Source organism: Castanea sativa, chromosome 6 (genome assembly GCF_040712315.1).
Source record: "Castanea sativa cultivar Marrone di Chiusa Pesio chromosome 6, ASM4071231v1".
NCBI lineage: Eukaryota > Viridiplantae > Streptophyta > Magnoliopsida > Fagales > Fagaceae > Castanea > Castanea sativa.
The window spans coordinates 35,928,600-35,952,906 of NC_134018.1; the positions used below are offsets into that span (position 1 = coordinate 35,928,600).

The 24,307-nt window shown below is 32.6% G+C and overlaps 2 protein-coding genes across 3 annotated transcripts; one reads left to right on the plus strand and one right to left on the minus strand.

Moving 5' to 3' along the window:
- Positions 1–2,542: 2,542 nt before the first annotated feature.
- LOC142640911 (uncharacterized) lies at positions 2,543–6,599 on the plus strand. Of its 2 annotated transcripts, none has more exons than XM_075815229.1 (6): positions 2,543–3,688; positions 3,833–4,053; positions 4,561–4,780; positions 5,347–5,432; positions 5,716–5,807; positions 6,014–6,599. In XM_075815229.1, exons 1-6 carry the CDS (start codon positions 3,599–3,601, stop codon positions 6,247–6,249), a joined length of 945 nt encoding a protein of 314 aa, XP_075671344.1. In that variant the 5' UTR covers positions 2,543–3,598; the 3' UTR covers positions 6,250–6,599. The 2 variants fall into 2 exon arrangements, with proteins under 2 accessions (XP_075671344.1, XP_075671345.1); XM_075815230.1 differs by having other exon boundaries at positions 3,365–3,688; positions 4,553–4,780.
- A 14,960-nt stretch (positions 6,600–21,559) lies between these two features.
- LOC142641110 (xanthohumol 4-O-methyltransferase-like) lies at positions 21,560–23,986 on the minus strand. The gene is made up of 2 exons (XM_075815494.1): positions 23,130–23,986; positions 21,560–22,043 (listed from the first exon to the last, which is right to left on the minus strand). The coding sequence occupies exons 1-2, from the start codon at positions 23,955–23,957 to the stop codon at positions 21,747–21,749; spliced, it is 1,125 nt and encodes a 374-aa protein (XP_075671609.1). The 5' UTR covers positions 23,958–23,986; the 3' UTR covers positions 21,560–21,746.
- Positions 23,987–24,307: the final 321 nt, after the last annotated feature.

A 24,307-nucleotide genomic window follows, 5' to 3' on the forward strand; every position in this document is an offset into this window, starting at 1 on the left:
GGATAACCTACAAAATAGTATACAAACACTAATCAAGCCACTCTAACAATTATTGCGAGCAAAGATTATGGCTAAAATATCTCCAATCATTATTTCGGGGTATTATTAGGTATTTTTGGATTACTATGGTGTGATGCTCTATTTTCTTATATTTATGTTGGTTTTTACTAATTACTCATATTGAGGAATATGGATTGAGATATGCAATTGTACCATACAATTAACTCCATTTCCTTCACAAAAGTTTTTATATTCTTAAATTTTTAACTTTAAATTTTTACATCTTTTTAATATTTTTTATTTAATAATTGAGATTAAAAGTTACTTTTTTTCAACTCTCAAACCCAACCATTTATTACAATTCCATAAGCTGCAATACCCTAAATCTCACTCCCTTTTTTTAACATGTTTATAATGGATTGGATATTTTAATCTCATATATATATATATAATGTTTTATTTTACTTTATTTTATTTTATTATCTTAATAGGCATTTTACTCTAACTTATTGTCATAGAAGATAGAACCATCTTAATCTTATCAGCCACGAGCAAGCGAGCAAGCGATTGGTCAAAGTAGGGGCCCTACGCTTTATTATTTATCATTATCCAGCACTATCTCGCGGCATGCCGTACTCGTTATCCACGTGTTTTCTTTGCTTCTCAAATCTATCTAGTTTTCGTTTTTGCGTTGTCACGCACAGAAACAAACACACAGACTGTGTCAAACCTTTTCGGTTTCGTAAATCGACCAACACAAATAACACACATTCTACGTATGTATGTATTTGTTTACATTACTTTGGTGTAATAATATGGTCAGTTAACGTGTGCCTTAACACACATGTTAAATCATATATTTTTAAAAATATATTTTTGATAAATTTTTTTAAAAAAATAAAAATTATTATGTACCTTTAAGACATACATTAACAAATTGGTAATAATAGCACTTTGTATTTTTTCGAGATTCTATTTTGTAATAAAATTTTGCTAAGAGTATACAGTAACTGGAGCTTATGTAATAATATTATATACTCTTTAACTAACGGTTACGTTCACGCGGTTTGCCAAATGTAGCTCTCCCTTTCTTTATCTTGACAGCTAGAACACATACTCGATGATTTTCTGCAATCTTTTAAAATTCTTCACTCTCTGTTCTAGGTGATATTCCATCCAAACTTTTATTTATTTATTTTATGTTACAAACACTTTTTTTGTTTATTGACTTTATTCTCCAAAATGGGCAAAAACTTTCTCATTGGTTGTTTGTTCATTCCATATAACTTGTATTGGAGTTTATACTCGTGTGTTACGTAAAATTGTTCCTTGGTGCATTAGTAATTGAATTATCAAATACCAACTACATTGGTTCTTTTCAAAATAAAAAGAAAGAAAAAAAAAAAAAACTACATTGGTTTGTAATTGTTCTCATTGGTTGTATATTTATTCCATATCACTTTTTATTTTCTTACTCAACATTATGATTAGCAATTGATTTACCAATTACCAACTACATAAAGAAGGATGGGAATTGAGCTAGAGGAATCATAAAAGAGTATATAATCTACTTTTATTTCTCAAGGAGTCAAGGTATATTTGAGATGAAACTATTGTATTATTTGATCATTAAAAGAAAAAAAGAAAAGAAAAAAAGAGAAGCCAAGTGGTGGAAAAATTTGTTTTCTCTCTTCCAATTTTAATTAAACTAGTTTTTTGAGAGAGTTTCAACCTATGACGTCTGCTCCTAATAATAGCTCTTTATTATCAAACCAAGACACCAATCAATTTTGGTGTAGGCGGGGATTGAACCCTAGATCCTTTATTCAACTATCAAAGACTTTACTAGTTGAGCTAACTGGAACCCACAACTAGTTGATAACCCTGCATGCACAAATTTTTTTAATGTAATATAAGTATTTTTATATATGAAGCTATACGTTTTATTTTTTTATTTAAAAAATAACATATCAGGATTCCAATGAAGCTAATAGAATATAAATTCAATTATATATATTATTATAATAATGTACAAAATTGCAAAGCTTTAAAAACTTATATTACATAATATTTTGAGGTCAACTAAAAGTCAAATGATATCGGTGTTATATAAATTATTAATAATAAATATTATAACTACAACCTTATATTATTTATTTTTACAATATTTTAGCTATTATACTTGATAACTCTATAAAGGAGAAAAAACAAAAAAAGAAGATAAAGTCATATAGTGGAAAACTGATTCCTCTCTCCCAATTTTGTAAGTATTATAACCTAATATTATTGATGAATGAAAAATTCAGAGATCATAGACTGCTTTCTCTGCAAGCCATGGACCCAGTCCTGTTTTATACTTTTATCTTCCAAAGATAACCACAAAAAAAGAAAAAAGAAAAGAAAAAAAAGAGTGAGTAGAGAATACAGAAAAAATTAAAAGAATATAGAAAAAAAAAGAATTTATATAAGTATCTTTCAAAGTTTGAAAGAGACAGACAAGTCTCATGAACGATAAATCTGGCAATCTGATGCCTAAATTATTATTGGGTATCAAAATTCTCTCTCTTTCTCTGCCTATTCTTTACAAAATCGTTCTTTCTAGAACTAGAACTAGTAGAACCCAAAGTGCCTAAACTCTTTTCCAAATTCCAGTTGGACAATTCTGATATTTCCATCTAGCTCTCTCTTATCTGTTTTTGCTCTGCTTTTCTTTTTCCGGGAAAGTTGATTCCTTTAATTTTTTTTTCTTTAAGAAAATCGTCTTGATTTCAAGGTTACCACTAGGACAAACCACCGATCTTTTCTCCCGGAAAACATGGGTTTCTGTTAAAAGAAACCAATTCTCTGTCTCTCTCAAACCTTCCCCTTATTTTCCTACACTTTGTTGGGCTTTCTTTTCCTTCAAAACCCATCAAATTCTGACCCTTTTCTTCCATTCTCCGGGTTTTGCTTTCTGGGTTTGATTTAACTTCAAGCATTAACGTGGAATTGTTGTGACTTTTTACAATAAGTTTGTTCCTTGAATTTCGAACAAAGCAGAGCTTGAGTTTTCTTTAAGGTTAGAGAAAAATAAAAGAAGAAGAAGAAGAAGAAGAAGAAATAGGGAGAGTGTGAAAAGGGAAAGAGAAAACAACCATTCCTTTGGTACTGTTTTTTCTGTCGGAAACAATTGGCTGGAAATCAAACTCTCCGGTGTACGGAAAAGTTGTGGAATAGAGCAACATAGCCAACGAAGAAACTCTGTGAAAGAGAGAGAGAAAGAAAAAAGAAAGAAAGAGGGATAGGTATTTTGTACCCGTGAAATTTGCTGTCAAAAGGTTAAAAAATAGGGGTCTTTGTAGAATAAATTCGCATTTCCCTTTTTTTTTTTTTTTTTTTTTCCTATAGGTAGCTCTCTCTCTAATAGGGAAATCAAATCCCGTCAATTTCTCTCTCTTTCTCTCTCTCTCTCTCTCCTCTGTTTTTCTGTCTGTTTTCTGCGTATCCTCTGTTCTCTCTCCGTTTTCTGCGTATCCTCTGTTTTCAAGAGAGAAGCTGAAACTTTTGTCCAACTATTTTCAGCTTCTCTCTGTCTTTCTCTAAAATCTCACTAAAAACCATGATTTATGATAAAAGGCCAGTGCAATCAAACCTTGATCGCTTCCTCCACTGCACAACCCCTGTGGTCCAATCTCAATTTCTTCCCAAGGTTTGTATCTTCTTCTTCTTCTTTTTTTTTCTTTTTTTTTTTTTCCAATTTTTTCTTGGTGGGTTTTTAGCTAATCGGTTTCAATTTCGTTATAAATTTCTATATGTGATGATTTTGTTCTTTTTTTTTTTTTTTTGGTTGCAGTCTGAGATTAGAAACCTTGATCGTCTATGGCATCCATGGGAGAGAGAAACAGTTGAATATTTCACCTTAGGTGATCTTTGGAATTGCTATGATGAATGGAGTGCATATGGGGCCGGAGTTCCAGTCGCCTTGAACAACAACGAGACCTTAGTTCAGTATTATGTGCCTTATCTCTCCGCAATCCAGATTTACACAAGCAATTCGTCTGTACACGGTTTGAGGTATCTACCATTTCTTGTATCTGCATTCGCAGTCTTATTTTTGTTTTAATTTGATTGTCGTAGAGGCTGAATTATACTAGTGGTAGCTTCCAGAAAGGTCCTAATTTGATTTGCTTTGATTGGATTTGCAATGATTCTTCTGATTAGGTCCAATGTTTTGATCTTCAATGACTAGTATAATTTAAAATTTTGGTAAACCATGTGGATTAGTTGAAGACTTGTAAGTTTATTAGTTTTTTTTTTACTCATTCGATTCGATTGGTTAAGAATTATTCAATTGGTTGTATGATTGAATTGCTCAAAGACCCATATGGGTTAGTCAACCTGTGATGATTTGGACATTAATGTGTTTATTTTTAATTAGTTGGGGAATTCTTTCACTTTTAGACAATTGCTGAAATTATATTGTTTACTACTAGGTTAATCAATGATAACATATTAGTCTTAATTTGAAGCAGTTTTCTGGACTAAGTAATATTGAAAATATTTTTTGAACGAGATTTTCAGGGAAGAGACTGAGTCAGGGGACTATGAGATGCGGTCCTTTAGTGATTCATGCAGCGATGAGAGCGAGAGTGATAAGTTATGGAGATCGGATGGATGTTCATCAGAGGATGGAGGGTCTGAGCAAGACAATCGTTGTCACTCAAATGATAGATGGGGGCTCCTTTATTTTGAGTACTTTGAGAGATCAACTCCTTATGGAAGAGTTCCTCTAATGGATAAGGTACCTTTGCTAGTTCATCTTCCTCTCATGCAAACCTTAATTAGCCCTTTTAATGTTCTTTACTTTCATTTCATTAGCATTTTATCTTTTCTTTCTATCTTTTCTGTTTTTCCTTTTTCTTTATAAAAAATAAGACTGATTGAGGATTGAAACAATGAGAGCATTTGTGGATTTGTTAGAATCATATGAAATCCTTTTCAGATAGGCATCTTTTAAAGATACAATGGAACTTTTGACTCCAATATGACACTAAGTTTTCCATTCCATGTTAAATTTTCTTATTTACTTCTTTCTCTCTCCTCTCTTTGTGTCTGTCATGGATAATAATTGTACTTAGGTTTATATTTTACTTCCTTTTGAAGTAATTACCATTTTTATCAGCATATGTTCACGCCTTTGATCTTTATTGTCTTTAACTTTACCATTGTTTGGAAGAAGAATTCAATATTTGGGGGTTTCAGCTTTCTAGATGATTATAACTAGTCATGCTTTAAATTCCTTGAATCCCTTTACCATGTCGGAGTATGTTGATTCCATTGATGAATTACTGGTTCCTTACTTTTCAGATAAACGGCTTAGCTCAAAGATACCCTGGCTTGATGTCATTGAGGAGTGTGGATCTTTCACCAGCAAGCTGGATGGCAGTTGCTTGGTCTCTCTCTCTCTCTCAACTAGTATATAAAGCTTACCATAATATAATTTAAAAAATGATTTTTTTTTTTGCCTTAATCTCGTTGCTTAAGTTTTTAAATTAGCGTACTATGAAATAATTGCTCTCAAGTCTCAACGTGGTCTATTAGGATTTATAGAGCGTTATTGCCAGTAGCTAGTTATGACCACCAATAAAAGATTATTTCCCCAAATAGTCTCTTGTTTGTATTAATACAAAATATATGATAATAAATTTTCTCATATTTTTTATTTTTATTTTTCAGGTATCCAATATATCACATTCCCATGGGAAGAACCATAAAGGATTTGTCCACATGTTTCCTCACTTATCATACCCTTTCATCTTCATTCCAAGGTAGGCTTTATTTATTTTCATGTCATACCTATCAACCTAGTACCGTTTGATTTTTGGTTCAACCAAAAAGGCGGTGACAAGTTGTTTACTTATTTTTTTATTTATTTTATCTTTGCCCTCTAATTGTATCCATTCAAAGAAAGGTACTTATGCGAACCATATTTGCTCATTAAATATGCCTTGTGGATATGTCTATTGCTACGTAGATATGGACCTTGAGAGTTCTGATAGGAAGAGAAAGGAAGGGGAGGGCATCTCTCTTCCTTCATTTGGTTTGGCCACTTACAAGATGCAAGGAAACTTGTGGATCTCAGGCAATCGCGGTCGGGACCAGGAGAGATTGGTGTCGCTTTTGAGTGTGGCAGATTCATGGCTAAAGCAACTAAATTTAAGGGTCCAGCACCATGACTTCAACTACTTCACGGGGAGTCGGCGTGGCTAAAACCACAACTTTATATGATTCATTTGGAAAGGATTGACCATTAAAATCCTCTTTTTTGGAACCATGGTTTTGTGCTCTTGATCGGAGTTGAGTGTGAGGATTGATTGTAGTTTGACACTTCTCAGCGTTGAGCTTCGTAGATAGGCTTTATTCAAGGGCCAGCCGAATATGTGAGATTTCATCCCGACGGTATTTGAGGTTGAGTTTGACTCTCTTTGCCTTCTGTGTAGGCGGTAAATAGGCTGTTTGTTGTAGAGAGATAGAGAAGAGGCTTCTTCCACCATGTAGTTTTATGGATTGTGTAACTAATACATTCTCTTCACCATACAAATTTGGCCATTTTCTTTGTATCACATTAATCATAACATTTGATCTGCCTCTGGGAAATGTTAAAAAGAAGAAGAAAAAGAAAAAAAAAAAAAAAAGGAAAATGCCCTCTGGAACTTGGAACCATTGAGTCATTAACAAGTGAGGGGGCAAAAGAAAAAGAAAAAAAAAACCCAACAGATTTAGCGTGCGTTTTGCTAAAAAAAAAAAGAAGGGTTTTATGGCACTATTTATGAGATCTATAAGTATTTTTTTTATTATAGAAATTTTTTTTTAAATTGGGTCTCATGATATTATTTACACATTTAAAAATTATTTTACTACAATATTTTTAATAATAAGTGGTATCTAAATAGAACCTTAAAAAGATGAGATAAAAAAGCAGAGTAGTGGGTCCACAATGGGTCCACAATGATCTCCCATAAAATTAAAACCACCCTTTTTGGCAAAGGGATCAAAATTCAACCACTATAATCTTTTTCTTGACCAATTTGTTGCAATTAACACTTCTTTCTAGCCACTTGGCACAAAACTTGAGGGTTGCTACTTTGATTTTCTTATATTTAAGTTGCTACTTTGATATCAATAAATTAAATAAAAAAAGTTGCTACTTTTATAAGTTTCTAAATATTGTTATATATTAATACGTATCATTTGCACTTAATGCTTTGCCTTGTGTCTGCCGTTTACCCTAAAAAAAAAAAAAATATTACTTTGCCTTGTGGTGCAAAATGCTAGATAGACAAAACCTTGAACTCACCAAAAATGTATTATATTATAAATAAATTAACTTTCTTATTACGGTACATTTTACTTTTAACATCCAAATCAAAATATTTATATTTTGTTTTGAGAGCTTACAATTAAGAAAATTGGTTTACATTTTCTGGATTGGGATTCGGTGCAATAATTAAGGCTATTGCACCATAAAATACTTTTCACATCATTTTTAGTTTTTCAAAATTAATTTTTTTAAACTCTTTTAACTTTTTTACTTTTTTAACTTCTTTGATCTAATAGTTGGTATCAAAAGTTAATTTTTTAATTTTTTATCTGAATCATTAAGAAGGTATTGTATGGTGCACCACATCTCAATCCATATTTCCCTTTCCTTGAACGGATTTAGAAATTGATGCTCTTGGAGTTGTGATAGGCAGCACAGACAAAGTGTGTGCTGGGTCATAAACGGGGTTTGTAGAAGTGTTCGACAAATCTCTCTCAATCGGCAAAGTACATACGGTGAACTTATTAGAATCGGCAAGATATGTGAGCACTTGATGAATGACACTTTTTTAGCCTTTACATCATCCATCCATCCATCCATCCATCATGGCACGTAGGTTCTTCATACGTTTTCTCAATAGTCTTAAATAAGCTCAAAGGGACGTCTCTTTCTCTTTCTTTAAATTCATGCTTAGATCTCCATAATTTTTGTCTTTGGCATATTAACGTATCTTATACAAATAAAGTAGGACTTTAGCTTTGGTACACTCTAGCTAGAATGCGTATATCACTAGTCCAAACTGAATGGTCATATTTCCACAAAGACCAATCTTTTATTAAAGTATTGACTATTAAGTACCCATTCATTTACTTTCAACTTAAAACCCAACTGAAAAATTGATTGATCATTGCTTGATTGAGCATTACGGGAATCCCATTTGTAAAATCAAAATACTTTGTTCCCTCTCACTATTAGAACACATGTCCCAAAAACTCCCAATTTGATAAAAGTCTAGAGGGATGATTTTTTTTTTAAAATTTTATTATTATTATTATTATTTTCTGTTGGTTTAAAACGGAAACTGGTTGTTGGGATTCACTTGAATCAAGTGGGAATATTAAGATGGTGTGATTCAAGTTCAAACCAAACTTGTATAAAAATATATAAATATTGGGTAGTGTAACATTATTTAACGATGAATTTATCAAAATTTGAATCCAATTATAAAATATTGAGTGGTGTGAGATTACTTAAAGTGTAATTTAGAGAGTAAAAAAGCTTTATTTTCGAAAATTGATTTCACTTTGAAGTGAGAAGGAAGAAACACATTGTGCTGTGTGGACCACTAATTTAGCTTTTGCTTAAAACAGGTGATGATAATTGAATGAGGATTGGGGATGTGGAATACAATGGTTTTTTCATTCAACAAAGGCTTCTGAGTTCTAACTTCTAACCTTATTTTCAATCCGGAGCAATTTAGCACCAGGTAGATTAACCCAAGTTTGGATTAATTTAATTAATTTTAAATCCATGGCCCACCAGGCATGTGTACTTCATATGCACTATATGCTAGAGGCAAGCATGTTGTGATTAATGAAAAAAAAATGGTATTAGTTTTAGTATTTTTTTTCTTTAATAAAAACTTGATAGTTATAATGGGAGATGGATGATTTAAACTTTGGATATCTTAGAAACACTAAAAATACCAACTAGTTGAACTATAAAATTCATGACTAGTAATGAGTTTATGTAAAAGAAATATTGCACTAATTAATAATTATCACCTCAATAAGTTATGAAAAATAAAGTCTGGACTTTAGAGTCTTTTTTATTTTAATTTTATTTAAGTGCAACCAGCTTGTTATCCACTTTGCTAGAAGTCCAAAGTTGGAAACATAGTTGCACCATGAATCCAGATAAAGAACATGATTTTTTTTCCTTTAATCTCAATAGAGCAATCGCTATCCTCTTTACCGACCTAAAGAGAAAAGAAAAAGGAAATTGCAACCACTAACCATACCATTATATGTAATAAATTGGAAAATAAGGAGGGCTTGCAAATCCAACTACCAACAAACATCACATAGCACTACACATGGGGCAGTACAAGTAAACTCGTCTGGTCAATGATGCGTGTACACAGATTGGCTGTATGGCACTTGGAATTTTGAATTCACTTGCTCCCTAATCCTATAGCTACCATTAAATTCTTTAGTTTTATAATCACATTATGCCACAATTACATCTCACTACGTGTCACCATAAATTTTTCTTTGCTTTTTCAATCTACGCATGACATTTACAACACAGGAATCAATTTAGTGCATGCCTTCTTTTATTTTAAAATTTGAAAAAAAAAAATAGTGCAGGGTGATTGGACAAGCTCAAACTTTGTGAGCTTAATCCCGTGTGTTAATGACTTTGTTATACAAATAAAGAAAATTAAAGCATGTCTAAATTGGGCAATTGGGAACTCTATTTGGATGATTCTAGTGGATGATCACTTAAAAGCAAACTAATCCATATATGGGTGAATTTTCTTGAAAAATATAGAAATAGTTACCGTAGATTGGATTGTCTTTTTCATGCTCATGAAATTCAAAAGTGAAAATTCAACCTGAATTTTTTGAGTGAAATACGGAGGTAATTTAGAATTTTAGAAACAAGCATATTAATTGGTAGTTATCTTTTGTTTCTACTTAGGTTCTCAAATTTCATCTCACGTACTTGTAATTGTAAATCCTCTATAATGCTGTAACTAATTTATCTTATGTAAAATTAAATGTGATACATACATTTATTATTCAAATAATTGATTAATCTCACCATCTTTTGAGGAACTTTTTTAGTTTTTATAAGGTTAATTGGTTTCAAAACACTTCCCAATGTTTCCACGCTATGCAAATAAGGAAAATTATTGTGTACTCCCTGAGTATCATAAATGCGTATTCCCTCATTTCACATGAATGATGGATCTCACTAATTAAAATCATGGTGGGACTCACCATTCATGTGAAAGGAGGGAGTATACATTTATGGTACTCCACGAGTACCTAATAATTTTCCTTCAAATAGACATGATTTCTACAAAACTTTGGCTCCTTTCATCCAGTAATTGGGTTTGAGACTTGAGAAAAAATTATTGCAGAAGTTAGGTGAGGGATTAACATTGGGGTGGTGATTTTTCATTTTTATACGCATCTCCCATATATGTACATAAGCTTTTTAAGACAATGTGTGCCAATCTATTATCTTTTCTTTACCATCACAACCAATAGCTCTTCACTAAGGACACAATCAATTCAATCATGATCATTATGGAAATTTTTTTAGGATTTTCAATTGTTGTTCGTGCTTGTCACTAAGTTACCATTTGCTTTATCATTACTCAAATGGTAGTTAAAAAAAGGGGGGGGGGGGGGGAAGGACACGCATGGTATATTAAACTTTGACCGATATTTTGGATAAATCAATTATAGTCAAAAGATTCACTTTGATAATGACATCTTTTATAGTGCCTTATGTGCGAGGTTTGAATCCCAACTTGCCCTCCCTTACCATTTACCTATAATTAAAAAATAAAAAAAATTATAGTCATGTTTTGGGCAAAAAGATTACATAGCTTCTACTTCTACAAAGATACTGAGAGGGTGTTTGGCAAGCTAGTTCTAATACATTTATACACATTTTTAATAACATTACACATATTTTCACACACTTTTTCACCCATAAGTATATCAAAAACACCCAAACAACATAACTCAAACTCCTCTCCCAAACACCCCTTGACTATTTTACATATGAACTTAGACTTATATTTTGGATTTTCTGTCGCAACATGACCAAACAACCAAAACTATGGGTGAAAAAAAAAAAAACCCAAAACTATGAGTGAAAAAAAAACGATGGGTGAAAGAATGGTATATCTTTTCTCTTCCACAAAATTTTGGAGCGGGTATATATGAGTTATTTTATAAAATAAAAAAATTAAGTTTTTTATTATTATTAGGGGTAGTTTAGACATTTGGCTTTAGAATAGTCTCCTGACGGGCCTATGTAGCACGCTCGATACCTATACAAACAATAATAGTTATGACTTATGACGAGTTGAATTGGTGATCTCTAGGAAGTATACCCAAGGTAGACGTGATAAAATGAGCGGTTCAGGTTAGGGCAATTAAGGTTCGGTCAAAACATGTCATTTTAAACGAATTAGAAAATGTTAGGGTTATTTGGGTTAGGACAAGTCAACCTGCATTTTTTCACATGATTTAAAAAAAAAAATGTATTTGGCAATTGGTAAATGATGTAGCAAATTACTTGGTGCAAAATACATTACTTTGAATTTACCACTCATATTAAGAATGAGCTTAACTCAACAAATTAATGCTTGTTCAATAATTATTCAAATGCCAATATTGCTAACCAAAAAAGCATAAAGGAGTTTTGTCTACCCTTTGAACATCCAATTAAAACAAACACGCAAGTTTCATTTCTACACAATAGCAACATCCCAAAACATAATACAAAATTACAAATGCCCTATTGGATAGCTAATTTAGCAAATAATAAAAAAATATAAGCAGTTTACAATCTAGAAAACTATTTTTTTAATCTAATATCAATTATAGTTGATACTTTGTTTCAATTTGAGAATATACATTAAATTTTAATTGTTTACTTATTTATACATGGTATTTTTCATAAATATCATGTTATTATTTATTTATTTATTTTTTATAGAAAGTTTCAATCGATGGCGTCCGCTCCTGATGATAGCTCTTTATCATCAGACCAAGACACCAATCAGTTTTTGGTGTAGGCGGGGATTGAACCCCAGATCTTTTATACAACCATCAGAGACTTTACCAATTGAGCTAATTGGAACCCACCATGTTATTATTAAGCAACACACATTTTAGGAAATATTATGTTTTATTTTGAAAAAAAATTTTATTTTTGATCATGGATTATTAAAAAATAGGCCTAAGCATCCATAATTAATGCTAAATTTTATCAATATACTTCGGCTTCACTATTTTTATACTTATGAATGCTTCTTATACATGTTTATAATTCCACATATAGGTTTTTAACTCTATTGCAATCAGATTATCTTGGCATATACTTTATTATTTGATATTTCAAAACTTTACTTATTGTATTATTCAAGAGAATGTCTCAACTATTCATCTTTCAAATTTTTTTTTTTTGTGTGTGTATACAGCTAGATAATAGACTCAATTGTATTTAAATGAAGTTATCCAAAAAATATTAAAAAATTGATATTTTTTAAAAAATAACGTGCATTATATTTGTCAACTGAGTTTGAGTTGTACACTTTGAAACTCACAACAAAAAATTAAATCAACAATATCTTAATTTTATTATTTTTTACCCAAAATAAAAGGTTTTAAAAAATAGGTCAGGTTGGGTTAACCAGCAAAATAGAGATTAGGTCACAAGTCAGCTCATTTTAAATTCAAGTCAAAAAAATTCAGGTTTGGGTTCGGGTTGGGTTCACGAATCTTGACCTATTTTACCATGTCTATCCCAAGCCTGATTAGCCGGACCAACCTCTGAGGCAAAAAAATAAAAAAATAAAAAAATTAAGTCTTTTAAATTATACAAGAAACGGAACATTTTAATTTTTTATTGAATCTTTTTGTTTTTGTTTTTGTTTTTTTTTATAGACGAATTTCTATGTTGACAAAGATAAGATTTGATTTAAGATCTCCAAAAAAAAAAAATGGTATGTTTGGAACGGAGAGAGGACCAAACATGGGGTTACATAAGAAATTTATACTGAGTTCATAAAAAAAAAAAAAAAAAAAAAAAAAAAAAGAAAAAAAAAAAGAAAAGAAAGAGAAACTTATACTGTAATAAAAATTACGAAACTGCTTTGTGTTTTGGGGCCGAAGAATGTTTCAACTTTCAATTATATTCAAGCTACAAGACTTTGGCCCAATCTCCGTGGGGTTTACACTTGTCTTGACCTATTTTACCATGTCTATCCCAAGCCTGATTAGCCGGACCAACCTCTGAGGCAAAAAAATAAAAAAATAAAAAAATTAAGTCTTTTAAATTATACAAGAAACGGAACATTTTAATTTTTTATTGAATCTTTTTGTTTTTGTTTTTGTTTTTTTTTATAGACGAATTTCTATGTTGACAAAGATAAGATTTGATTTAAGATCTCCAAAAAAAAAAATGGTATGTTTGGAACGGAGAGAGGACCAAACATGGGGTTACATAAGAAATTTATACTGAGTTCATAAAAAAAAAAAAAAAAAAAAAAAAGAAAAAAAAAAAGAAAAGAAAGAGAAACTTATACTGTAATAAAAATTACGAAACTGCTTTGTGTTTTGGGGCCGAAGAATGTTTCAACTTTCAATTATATTCAAGCTACAAGACTTTGGCCCAATCTCCGTGGGGTTTACACTTGTCTGTGAACAAGAGCAGCCACTTTATGGGGCTTTATATTTAACCAATGGGACTTATATGGCCCAATATTGGTGGGATCCATAAAAACATATCAGTTCCATGCTGGATAGGCCTCGATATTGGATAGTAAAGCTAGAATCTCAGTTCGTTTGGATATTCTACTCATGAAAATTTTGGGTCGGTTCCCATAATCCCATTATAGCAGTTGATAGACAAAAAATGTATTGACTTCTTGTGATAAATTAATGGATTAATTAGCCAAGTTAATTAATTAATCTAATTAACATGCCAAACGAGTGGTAGCACAAATGACATCTGTATGCTTCGGCATAGCAAAAGTGTAATGCCAAAAAGCTTAACATAATTAAGCATTTCTTTTATCTCTCTTATATGCTCATGCATGATATGCTCAATAAAAGAAAAATATGTAAAAAAAAATAAAAGCAAAAGATCAAAATGCTTTATATATAATTGCAAGCGTGTATTATAGGAGATGTGGGAGTTATAGGATGTACGTTGAAGGTGATAGTCCCCATAAAACAATTATGATTATGCGTGACTTAAATTGATTTACTCATATATCAAATCGTCATAACATAGATACACTTATGCAATCTTGCAATGTTTTTCACACACAATACGCAATATTCTTTACTACTTTTGATACATGTGCAGGTACAATGTGATTTGGCAATTACAAGGTTTACATGTGTTAATGTATGCTCACTAAACTGTCTTAACTTGTTTTTGAAATATAAAATTGGTTAGACTTGTTCAATATGTGTGTGTGTTTTTGGATCTAAATGCATGACATTTTTCTTGCTGAAAGATGTTTTTTTAGAGGTTAAAATGTTATTTGGATCTTTGGTTGAGTAGCATGCTTGATTGCATTCATATCTATGTTTTTCTCTTCTTGAAAAACTATTTTTAAACAATCTTGACAGTTCCTCGACACCTCTCGATAGCTAGGCTATCTATTGAGCTATTCAGCTTTTTCTTATCATAATCTCAATAGCTTCTCGATCCATCGAGAAAGTTTCTGTTTGCTCGATAGATCCTCGACACCTTCTCGATCCATCGAGGTTGGCTCGATAGCTGCTCGATACCTCTCGATCGATCAAGATTCTCTTGCATGCACTGTTTTTCACATATTTTGTATATTTCTTTGATCTTGTCATCCATAGCATCTTGTTTCATTGTATTCATGCATTTTTATGGATTCCTTGTGCCCCCTTGATCATTTTTGATCATCTTTATGTTTCTTGGGTGAGGCTTTATAGTTTCTTGTACCATTTGTCAATCATGACAAAAAGGGGGAGAAATAGGAAAAATTGTGGTTTCTTTTTAAGATTCTACAAGTTAGGGGGAGAAATACATACCATTGTAAGGGGGAGTGCTTACCTCCTTGTTGTTGTAGGAGCTACTTTTAGCTTCTTCTTCTTGTACATCGGTCTTGTGACCATGTTTACATAAATTGTGTTTATCTTTGATATATATATATATATATATATATATGTGTGTGTGTGTGTGTGTGTGTGTGTGTGATGATGTATGTTTTCTTCATCTACCTCTACATGTGTTGTTGTTTTTTTTTTTTTTTTTTTTCTATCTTTATACACATGTTTCTTTTTTGTGTGCAATCTTTTATTTATGTCTCACACTAAGATGCCTTGATAAGTTTTGTTTAAGTGTTTCAGAAATACAGGTTGTCAAAGTCTTTCTTGCCATAAACTCTCTTCTTGCAAAATTTTTTAAAAGTTTGTGTTAGGATAGATTTTATTGTACTTAATAAGTGAGTATGAGTTGAGTAATTTATAACTTCTCTTATATGTTCATTTGTTTGTTGTGGTTTTGTCACAGATTGCCAAAGGGGGAGATTGCTAGAACGTATGTGGTTTGATGTTAGGAACATATGTCTTCATTTAAGATTGGCTAATCCTTTGACAAAACGCACTCTACTTGTATTTGAGTAAATCTATGATGTGTTTAATACTTTAAAAAACAATAGTTCAAGTCTAGTATTGAAGCCATGCAAATCTGTCTAAGAAACAAGTGAAGAAGTGCTGATTCATTAAAGCTCGACAGCTGCTCGACAGATAGCTATCTATCGAGGTCTCGATAGCTGTATTTATTGAGTTTTACGAAATTCAGATTTTCATATCTGATTTTCGGTCCATGCTGATATGTATGTAAATGGTTTCTTTTCTCACAACTCTAGACATATATAAAGCTTATTTTAAAGGCCATTACATATGAGAATACAAGGAGAACACATGCAAAAGGTGACCGAAGCCTTATTCTCTTTGAAAGAAGTTATTGCGTCTTTTGTGCCTTAGGGTTTTGTAACCAAGTGCTTCTTGATCTTCATTGTTGATGAAGTGAAGAACTTTGCAACCAACATTCTTCTTCCTCAAGTTGGTGAGTGAGTCCCATACTGAGATTCGTGCAAAGGAGTTAGTCACGTACTAGGATCCGTGCATCAAAGGGTGGCGTTCATATATTGAAGATTTTAAAGGTTTTGAAGCTATAGAAGGTTTCAAAGCTGTAGAAGGTTTCTGCTGTAAGTTCATCTATGAGAATTGTAGAGTCTAGGGACAAAGGTTTTGTACTAGATCTGAAACTTCTCTTTACTATAGTGAATTGCTTTTCGGGAAGGTTTCCCCCTAGGTTTTTTACTATGAAACTAGTTTGTTTCATTGGTTTTCCTGGGTCATCATGTCTTGTTTTATTTACTTTTCCGTTGTAGTTATATTTGACATGATATTGATGTTTGTTTGTTTGTTTTAACAAGTTTTATTCATAATAAATCTAATTAACAACTTGAGTTTAAAACTTGTTAATTCTATCAACTGGGGTCTAAATTTTCTAACAAGGAATATTTTGACTAAGAATTTTTCTAACTCCTTTTACGCTTTGGGTTGTAAATGCTCTTTTGATTCCATAGATCCTCTGAGTTTGAAGGATCCTTTGGGATGGCTGTCCAGAATCATCTGAAGACCCGACCCACCTAAAGAAACCTACTGAATCTAATTCGACACTAGCTGACCTGATTACTCCGGTGGTCGGCGGTGAGTCTTCACCACCAAAAACCAACTCCGGTGGGTCGGTTTCGATTTTCCTCCCCTAAAACTCGAAAAACCTCAACCGACTAAAAGTTACATTGATTCTGGAAAAAATTTCTAGATTCTGGCGAAATTTTCCAGATTCCAGTGAAAATTTTCTAGATCTCAGCAAAAAAACCCAAATTCCAATGATAAACCCTGATTCTGGAGATATTTCACTTAGATCTGGTGAGATTTTGACCAGATCTGGTGAAATCTCATTGAATCCGGTGAGATTTTCATTGAATCTAAGTTTTTCTCACTGTTTTCTCGCCGTCTTCTTAGATCTTTGACTCTTGTTAGGGTACAATTTTTTTTTTTTACATCTAATTTTATTTAAGTACCACCTATTTATTTTTAAACACCACTAATAAGTTACTAGACTTTTCCCAAATATTTTTTTTGCCATATTATTATGTTAACCACAAATATTTCAAATCTTATTAACTAAATTGGGTCATGATATAAACTATCACAAAAAACCCAAAAAACTCATATTTTATCAATTTTTTTTAATTATTTAATTAAGCCCAAAACCGGCCCTATGAGCCCAATACACATATCTCATTCTATTTAAAGCCCAAGAATACTTATGCTTGACAATATTTGAAAAGCCTATGATTCAAGTCCATGGCAAAACAATTTTATCAATGAAATTCAAATCTATGATCAAAGTCCATGATTTAAACCCATGGCAATTTATTTATCAAAAGCTCAGTTCTTACTGGCAATATCAAAAAAGCCCAATTCTCATTAGTAATATCAAAAGCCCAGTTCTCGCTAGCAACATCAAAAAGCTCAATTCTTATTGGCAACATCAAAAACCCAGTTCTCGCTGGCAACATCAAAAGCCTAATTCTCATTGCTAACATAAAAAACCTAGTTCTCGTTGGCAACATCAAAAAACTCAAGCTAATTACTTGGCACTATCAAAAGCTCAAGCTAACTACTTGACACTATTTTATCAAAAGTTTAAGCTAGCTATTTAATACTATTTTATCAAAAGCTCAAGGTTATTAATACTTGGAAAAATACCATATCATAAGTATTTCACTTAAAAGTCCAATGATGAACAATACTTTAAGTTCTTAAACCTATTAATATAATATTACAAGCCCATGAAATCTATGGCAATTATCTATTTTCAAAACCCATGGCAATCATCTTATAAAAACCCATGGAAAATTATGATTATTTATCTTAGACCCATGACATTTACTTATTTTATTTCATATTATAAACTCGTAGTCATTATTTATATTATATCAAAATATTCATAATATATATTTCCAAAACTCATGATAATCATTTATCCTACAAACCTATTATGATTATCCATAGAAAAACTCATGAGAATATCACATTATTCCATTATAGTGGTTGTTACTATATTTTATTTGAAACTCATGGATATTATCTCTGTTTAAAATCCATGGTAAATATTATTCCCAAGAAATATTGGAGGACATTATTTAAAAGCCCAAAGAAAATATCATTTACAAAAATAATCCATAGCAAAAATTATGAGAAACTATATAAGTTGTTATTTAAAGCCCATGGAAATTAATGCCCAAAACCTATCATAAATATTTATTAAAGCTCATGGATTCATTTTATTTCTACTAACAACTAAAGCCCATGTGGAATAAAAATCCATGGCAATATATGGTAGCTTTGTTCATTTTCTAGGGCTTACAATGAGAAAGTAAAAGGATAGGCCCAAGTGGAGAGAACTACCAAGTCAGAGGCCAACCAAAATACTCAGCCCTCATGACCAAGCCCAATATGAAATCTCAGCCAAATCAGCTCATCTGTGCAAACTGACCCCACTAGAGAACTCCATTCAGTTCTGCCTTCCGCTGGAGGTTATCTTAAGAAGCAACTGAGCTCCTAAACCAAATTAGGAGCTGGTCACCTGTCCTACTGCCAACTTTGACATGAACAGTACCAGAGTCTGACACCTAAAGACAAATGGGCAATAAATACCATTCTTCCCCAAGTTTTGGTCACAACACAAGGAAGCCATAACCAAGACCTCCAAGCTCATGAAATCCTCAACCAAATAGTTTATTTTATTACTAAAAATGTATGTAATTGGTTCATGAACCAAGCCCATGAATCCTAAAGGGGGAAATTTGGGAACAAGTGGTTTGGAGGGTATAAAAGGATCTCCAACGGAACCCTCTGAAATGGACTTAAACTTTGACACCTGGCTTGGGTTGTAGAATCCTACTTCCTAAGGTCCAAATCTCAGTTGCAGCACTAGGATTCCTCCTTAATACCTGCCTTAATCCCATTGGCTAAACACAATCTTAGAATTCTTAGCATTTAATGTAAGATTATGCTGATTTTTACCCATGTGTGACATTGCCCAAACAAGCAAAACAGCCCTAAAAAGCAAAACAGCCCTAAAAGCAAATCTCCCATTTTAGGCCAAATACTAGGATAATTATATCAGCTATTCTGCCCCTAAATCAGTCCTAGGTTTTGGACTTTTGATAATTAATGCTCCTTTAAACTCCCCTATAAAAGCCTAAGCATGCCAGCCCACAAGACACAAACCCATCTAAAATTTCTGATTTTCTTGCTACTTTGCTTGTGGTTTATCTCTCCCCAAACTCATAAATTATTTCCCTTAGCCCACACCCATTCCCTTTCTTTCTCTGGATATTCACGGCCCAAAAATGCTTCCTAATTAGTCATAAACAACTCTTTACCCATGAAAGACTTAGTTTCAACATTAACTCTATCATACCATCACAAGCTTACATATCCATTCAATCAAAACAGCCTATACTACCCTATTCATGCCCCACATATATATTCTCCAAGAATCTTAATTCAACATTTGCTGCATTGAGCTGGAATCTCTCTCTCCCTTCATTCTATCCTATTTTTTTCCTCTTTTATTTGTAATTATAAAGTCTTTAATCCTTGTTTATTGTTATTATGATGAAAGCCATAATTTTTTGGATACTATGGAAGCTTTCCCTTGTGTTGACTTAATAATAATAAGGAAAATATATGATTCTTACTATGTAAACACACTTATCAACCTATCAAACATCTACCACTAGAGGTCTGTCATATTCACTGTTAGACTATTTTTCCTCTTGTGTACTTGTTATAATGGACCCACTTTTATATTAACCAACTATGGAAGAAATGCATAATTTTTACTATGCAAATACATTCATTGATTTTCTAAACATTTACCGTTGGACATTTCTCTTGTTTACGGCTAAACTATTATTTAAGCACTTGTTGTGGTGGGTCATCCTTTGTGCTAGCTTATCTTTGCAGGAGGTATTTTTGAGGCCTTATTATAATCTTTGTTGGATGCAACCTAAACCTTGAGCAAAATGGGTCTTTCACACTTCACTAATAGCCTTTGGGCCATGTTTCAAGCCTAAAGTTGAGTCTTGGTTTTGACTTCCCTAACATCATATGGATGATGAATAAAAAATGCCTCGAAAAACTTTGATCGACTCGTTCGCCACTCGTTGAAGGTCTGATCTGCCGACCCGACTACTCTCATGATCAATAGTGGGTGAAATTTTTTGTCTCCTGATTTTGGCGAGTTGGTTCCCGGTTGGGCACAGACCCGACCCAGACCAAGCCGTGGACAACCCTAATGCCAATGTAGGGACCTTCCGTCCTCCCATCCATCTTAATCGTCAGGTATAGCATCACTCGTCGGGTTACCCACTACCGACAATGGATGATACTTAGTCTCACACCATTTACGTGTTCTTCACTCATGCATCCCTACATAGAAAGAACTTGCACACCACCTCTCAGTATGGGTAGTAAAGTCCTAAGATCTCGGGACATTAACTCCATATCTTCCCTACAAGAGGAAAGATCCTGTGTTCATGGGATCTTGGTCAGCTCTACTCCGCTATATAAGCATCAAGTCTCCTCTTCTCCAAGGCATGTGAAATTTCCTAGCTCTCACACTTTTGCTTTATTGGAGATTTTTTTATTACTGACAACCTTCGAAAGGTCTTCAGCCAACATCCCATTAGTGTTCTCTGTAGGTTCTTTGTGCTTTTGTTCTTCAGATATCCTAATTAGCGTACATGCAGACAATAAACTCACTAACGATTTTGTGCATCATCAATAGTACTAGGTTGTCACTCTCAATTCTGAGAGAGCTTCTACAAGTTTTTAAAGCTAACCCTACTTAAAGGTTCAGTGGTTAGCTAGATGAAAGAATGTGGTTTAAATCCCTGACTAAAGGATTTTAGTTGTAAATCATACCTTCTTGTGACGGATCATTATACTTCTAAGGAGAGTCCTTTTAAAGGAGGGAGTTGGGAATGAAAAGATTAGTAACGGAAGTCATGGTTTCTAGAGGTTTGAATGTCTCTTATTCTAATTTAATTAGAATTTATATTTATATATACTTAATCTAATAATAGAAAATGAAAACTATTAACTTTTGTTTACTTCTTCAAAGTTTCCACACAAAATTTTCAAATCTCAAATTTTCTACCGTTGTCATTCTAATATATATTTCTTAATTTAGTTTTTAGAGTGACAACTGACTAGCAAGTCAATGTTTAAACTATTTAACTTCCTAAGAAAAATTTAAATTAATTAGAACTTACAACCTTTTAAAATAGAGAAACACGACACAACACTGCACTAAAAATATCCTATTAAATTGGGATTGATCTTCTGTAAGAAAATTATAAACAAATTAAGCATATTATTTTCCAAAATTTTCCTAATTAAACTTTTTATTCATTAGAACTTTTACACACATACACACTCATATATATATATATATATATATATATATATATATATATCAATTATCAAACTTTCTCACCAATGCTTGAGTTAAAAACTGCTGACATTATTAAATAAATAAATAAAACTACATCGTAACCATGTCACCTAGGGTACGCCTCAATAATAGATTGTAAAGCTGAAATTTTAATGATATTGTAGCGAGGAAAGCCTGCTCCTTCCAATACTTTCTTCCACTCGAGTTCAGTCCTTTCCTTGCCACTAGTGTGTGCAATCATAGTCAAATCGAATACTAAGCCTGTGTCATCAAATAGACCATTACCCTCTGGTTCGAGCACAACATCTACAATAATAACTTTTCCAGTCTCTTCCGATATTGCTTTTCGGCAATTTTTCAAAATCTTGACACAACTTTCATCGCTCCAATCATGCATAATCCACTGCATTATTGAGAAGTAGTACTGTCATTATAGACAAAGAAACTTAATTTACATATTAGTCATTAGGATAAGATTTCAAGGAAAAATTCGTTTTATTTAATTAAAAAAAGAGTAAAAAGTCGTTTGAAACTGGGCCATATTTTCTACCCACTCAACTCCACCATCTTCTTTTTTTTTTTTTTTTGTGTGTATTTTTGTATTTTATTATTATTATTAAATGAGGAAAAAGAATTATAATATATAAAATTTTTGAGATGAAGCAACATGAGTTGGTATTAACCATTATTTTAATACTCCTCTTTACAAGTGAATGCAGAGTTTATTTGCATGCTCCTCTGATAATAGTTGAAATTTTCATTTCTATAAATGCAAGTTAGAGTGTGGAAACAAGATTCAAACTTATTTATGATAAAGTTATCTCTTAAACCTAAAAACTATCACTGGATTCCAAAATTTAAGAAGCTAAGAAATTGGAGAATTTAATTATTATTATAATAAAACCTTCTCTGCGAGACAAAAAGAATAGTGTTGATAATGAAAGAAATGTGCAGGAATGACCTTTGGTCATCGGCTTACCTACTGGATCCAGTTAAACATTGTATAGCGTCAAGTCTGTTTCAAATTTGTGCCAGTTAGAAGAACATGAAGGTTTTGGCAGCAAATATTTGCTTTTGAACTCTTTCATCTTTGTTTTCATTAGTAACAGTAAATGAGTTGATTTAATAATCAAAGCATCAAAGTCTAACACAGAATTCAATTACCAGAAGTATTGGCTCTTTTTATCATTGCGTCAAATTATCCACAAAATATATATATATGTGCGCGCGCGCGCGCGCTGTTTCGAACACTTTATCCTAGCTAGATGCAAGACTCATTGTGAATTAAAAAGAAAAAAAGACCAACACCCACGAACAATATTAAACCATGCGTGAGTTTGAAAAGCAAATCATGCAATCGCAAGGTTATATTTGATGAAAAAAACAAGGTCTTATTAAAAAGAATACAAAAAAAAACATTTATTTATAAAATTTTTTCAATTCTCAATAAATTTTTTTTCAAAAATAATATACTACCTTATATACGTACCTTCATGAAAACTGCATCAGCACTGGGAATGGCTTGAAACATGTCACCTCCAACATGTGTGATTCCATCATAAATGGGTGCCGTAGCAACAACATGTGGTAGATCAAAGTTGATGGCTTTGATGTGTGGATAGGATTTCACAATCTCAGCTAGCCCACTACCGGTCCCACCTCCCACATCAACCAATGACCGCACAAAACCAAACCCATCTTTATACTCACAAAGAATAGCATTCATAGTAATCCTGGCCGTACAGGCCATGCCATCATTGAACAACTTGTTGAATCCAGGATTTTCAGAAGCGAAGTCCCAAATCTCACGGCCATTAGCCTTCTCAAAGGCTAAGCCACCGTCTTTGACACATTGGCTAATAGTGTGCCATGGACCCACTAGCCAAGGATGGGCCTCCAAGAGTACCATAGGTGCTAGGCTCATCTTGGAATCATGCAATAACCATTTTGATGAATGGGTCAGGCCGTACAGAGTTTCTCCATCACCTTCGGATGTTTGATGTGCGGAGAAGATTTTTCTGCGGACTAGCAACCTCATGATGCGTGTGAGGTAGCTGATATCTAGGGAGAGTGCATCATCAGTATTAGGAATACGAGCTACTATCTGGGACAAGGTCATTGGGCCACCATGCAAGTTTATAATGTCAGCTATGCGGAGTTCCACAGCACATTTCACTGCCATGGAGTCTGCAAAGCTCAACATATATTTCCATATATCTGCTTGACCTTGTAACTCTGCTTCAGCATCATTTGCATCCATTCTCAAACTCTCTCTCTCTCTCTCTCTCTCTCTCTCAAATGAAGTGGAACCCAACATAATAGATCTTAACAATCCAACAAAAAGTCACATTTTCTCACAACCCAATAAAATGTCACATTTATTCCCACTATCCAGACCGCAACAGAATAAAAAATTAAATAAAAATCAAATCTAGATTTATACGCAACCACGTGACCCCATTTACCTACAAGGGCCACAACCCAAGAAATGGAAATGAAGAGATCAATTTGAAATGAATCTAGGGTGGAAGATATGCCACCTCATTTAAAAGCCAATTTTCCAACCTAACAACTTAAGGGTACTCACAATAAAAAATGACATTTTATACTATTTTATATTCTCAAAAAATTATTTTATTGTTAGGACATATGTGTTTCACTTGTTTA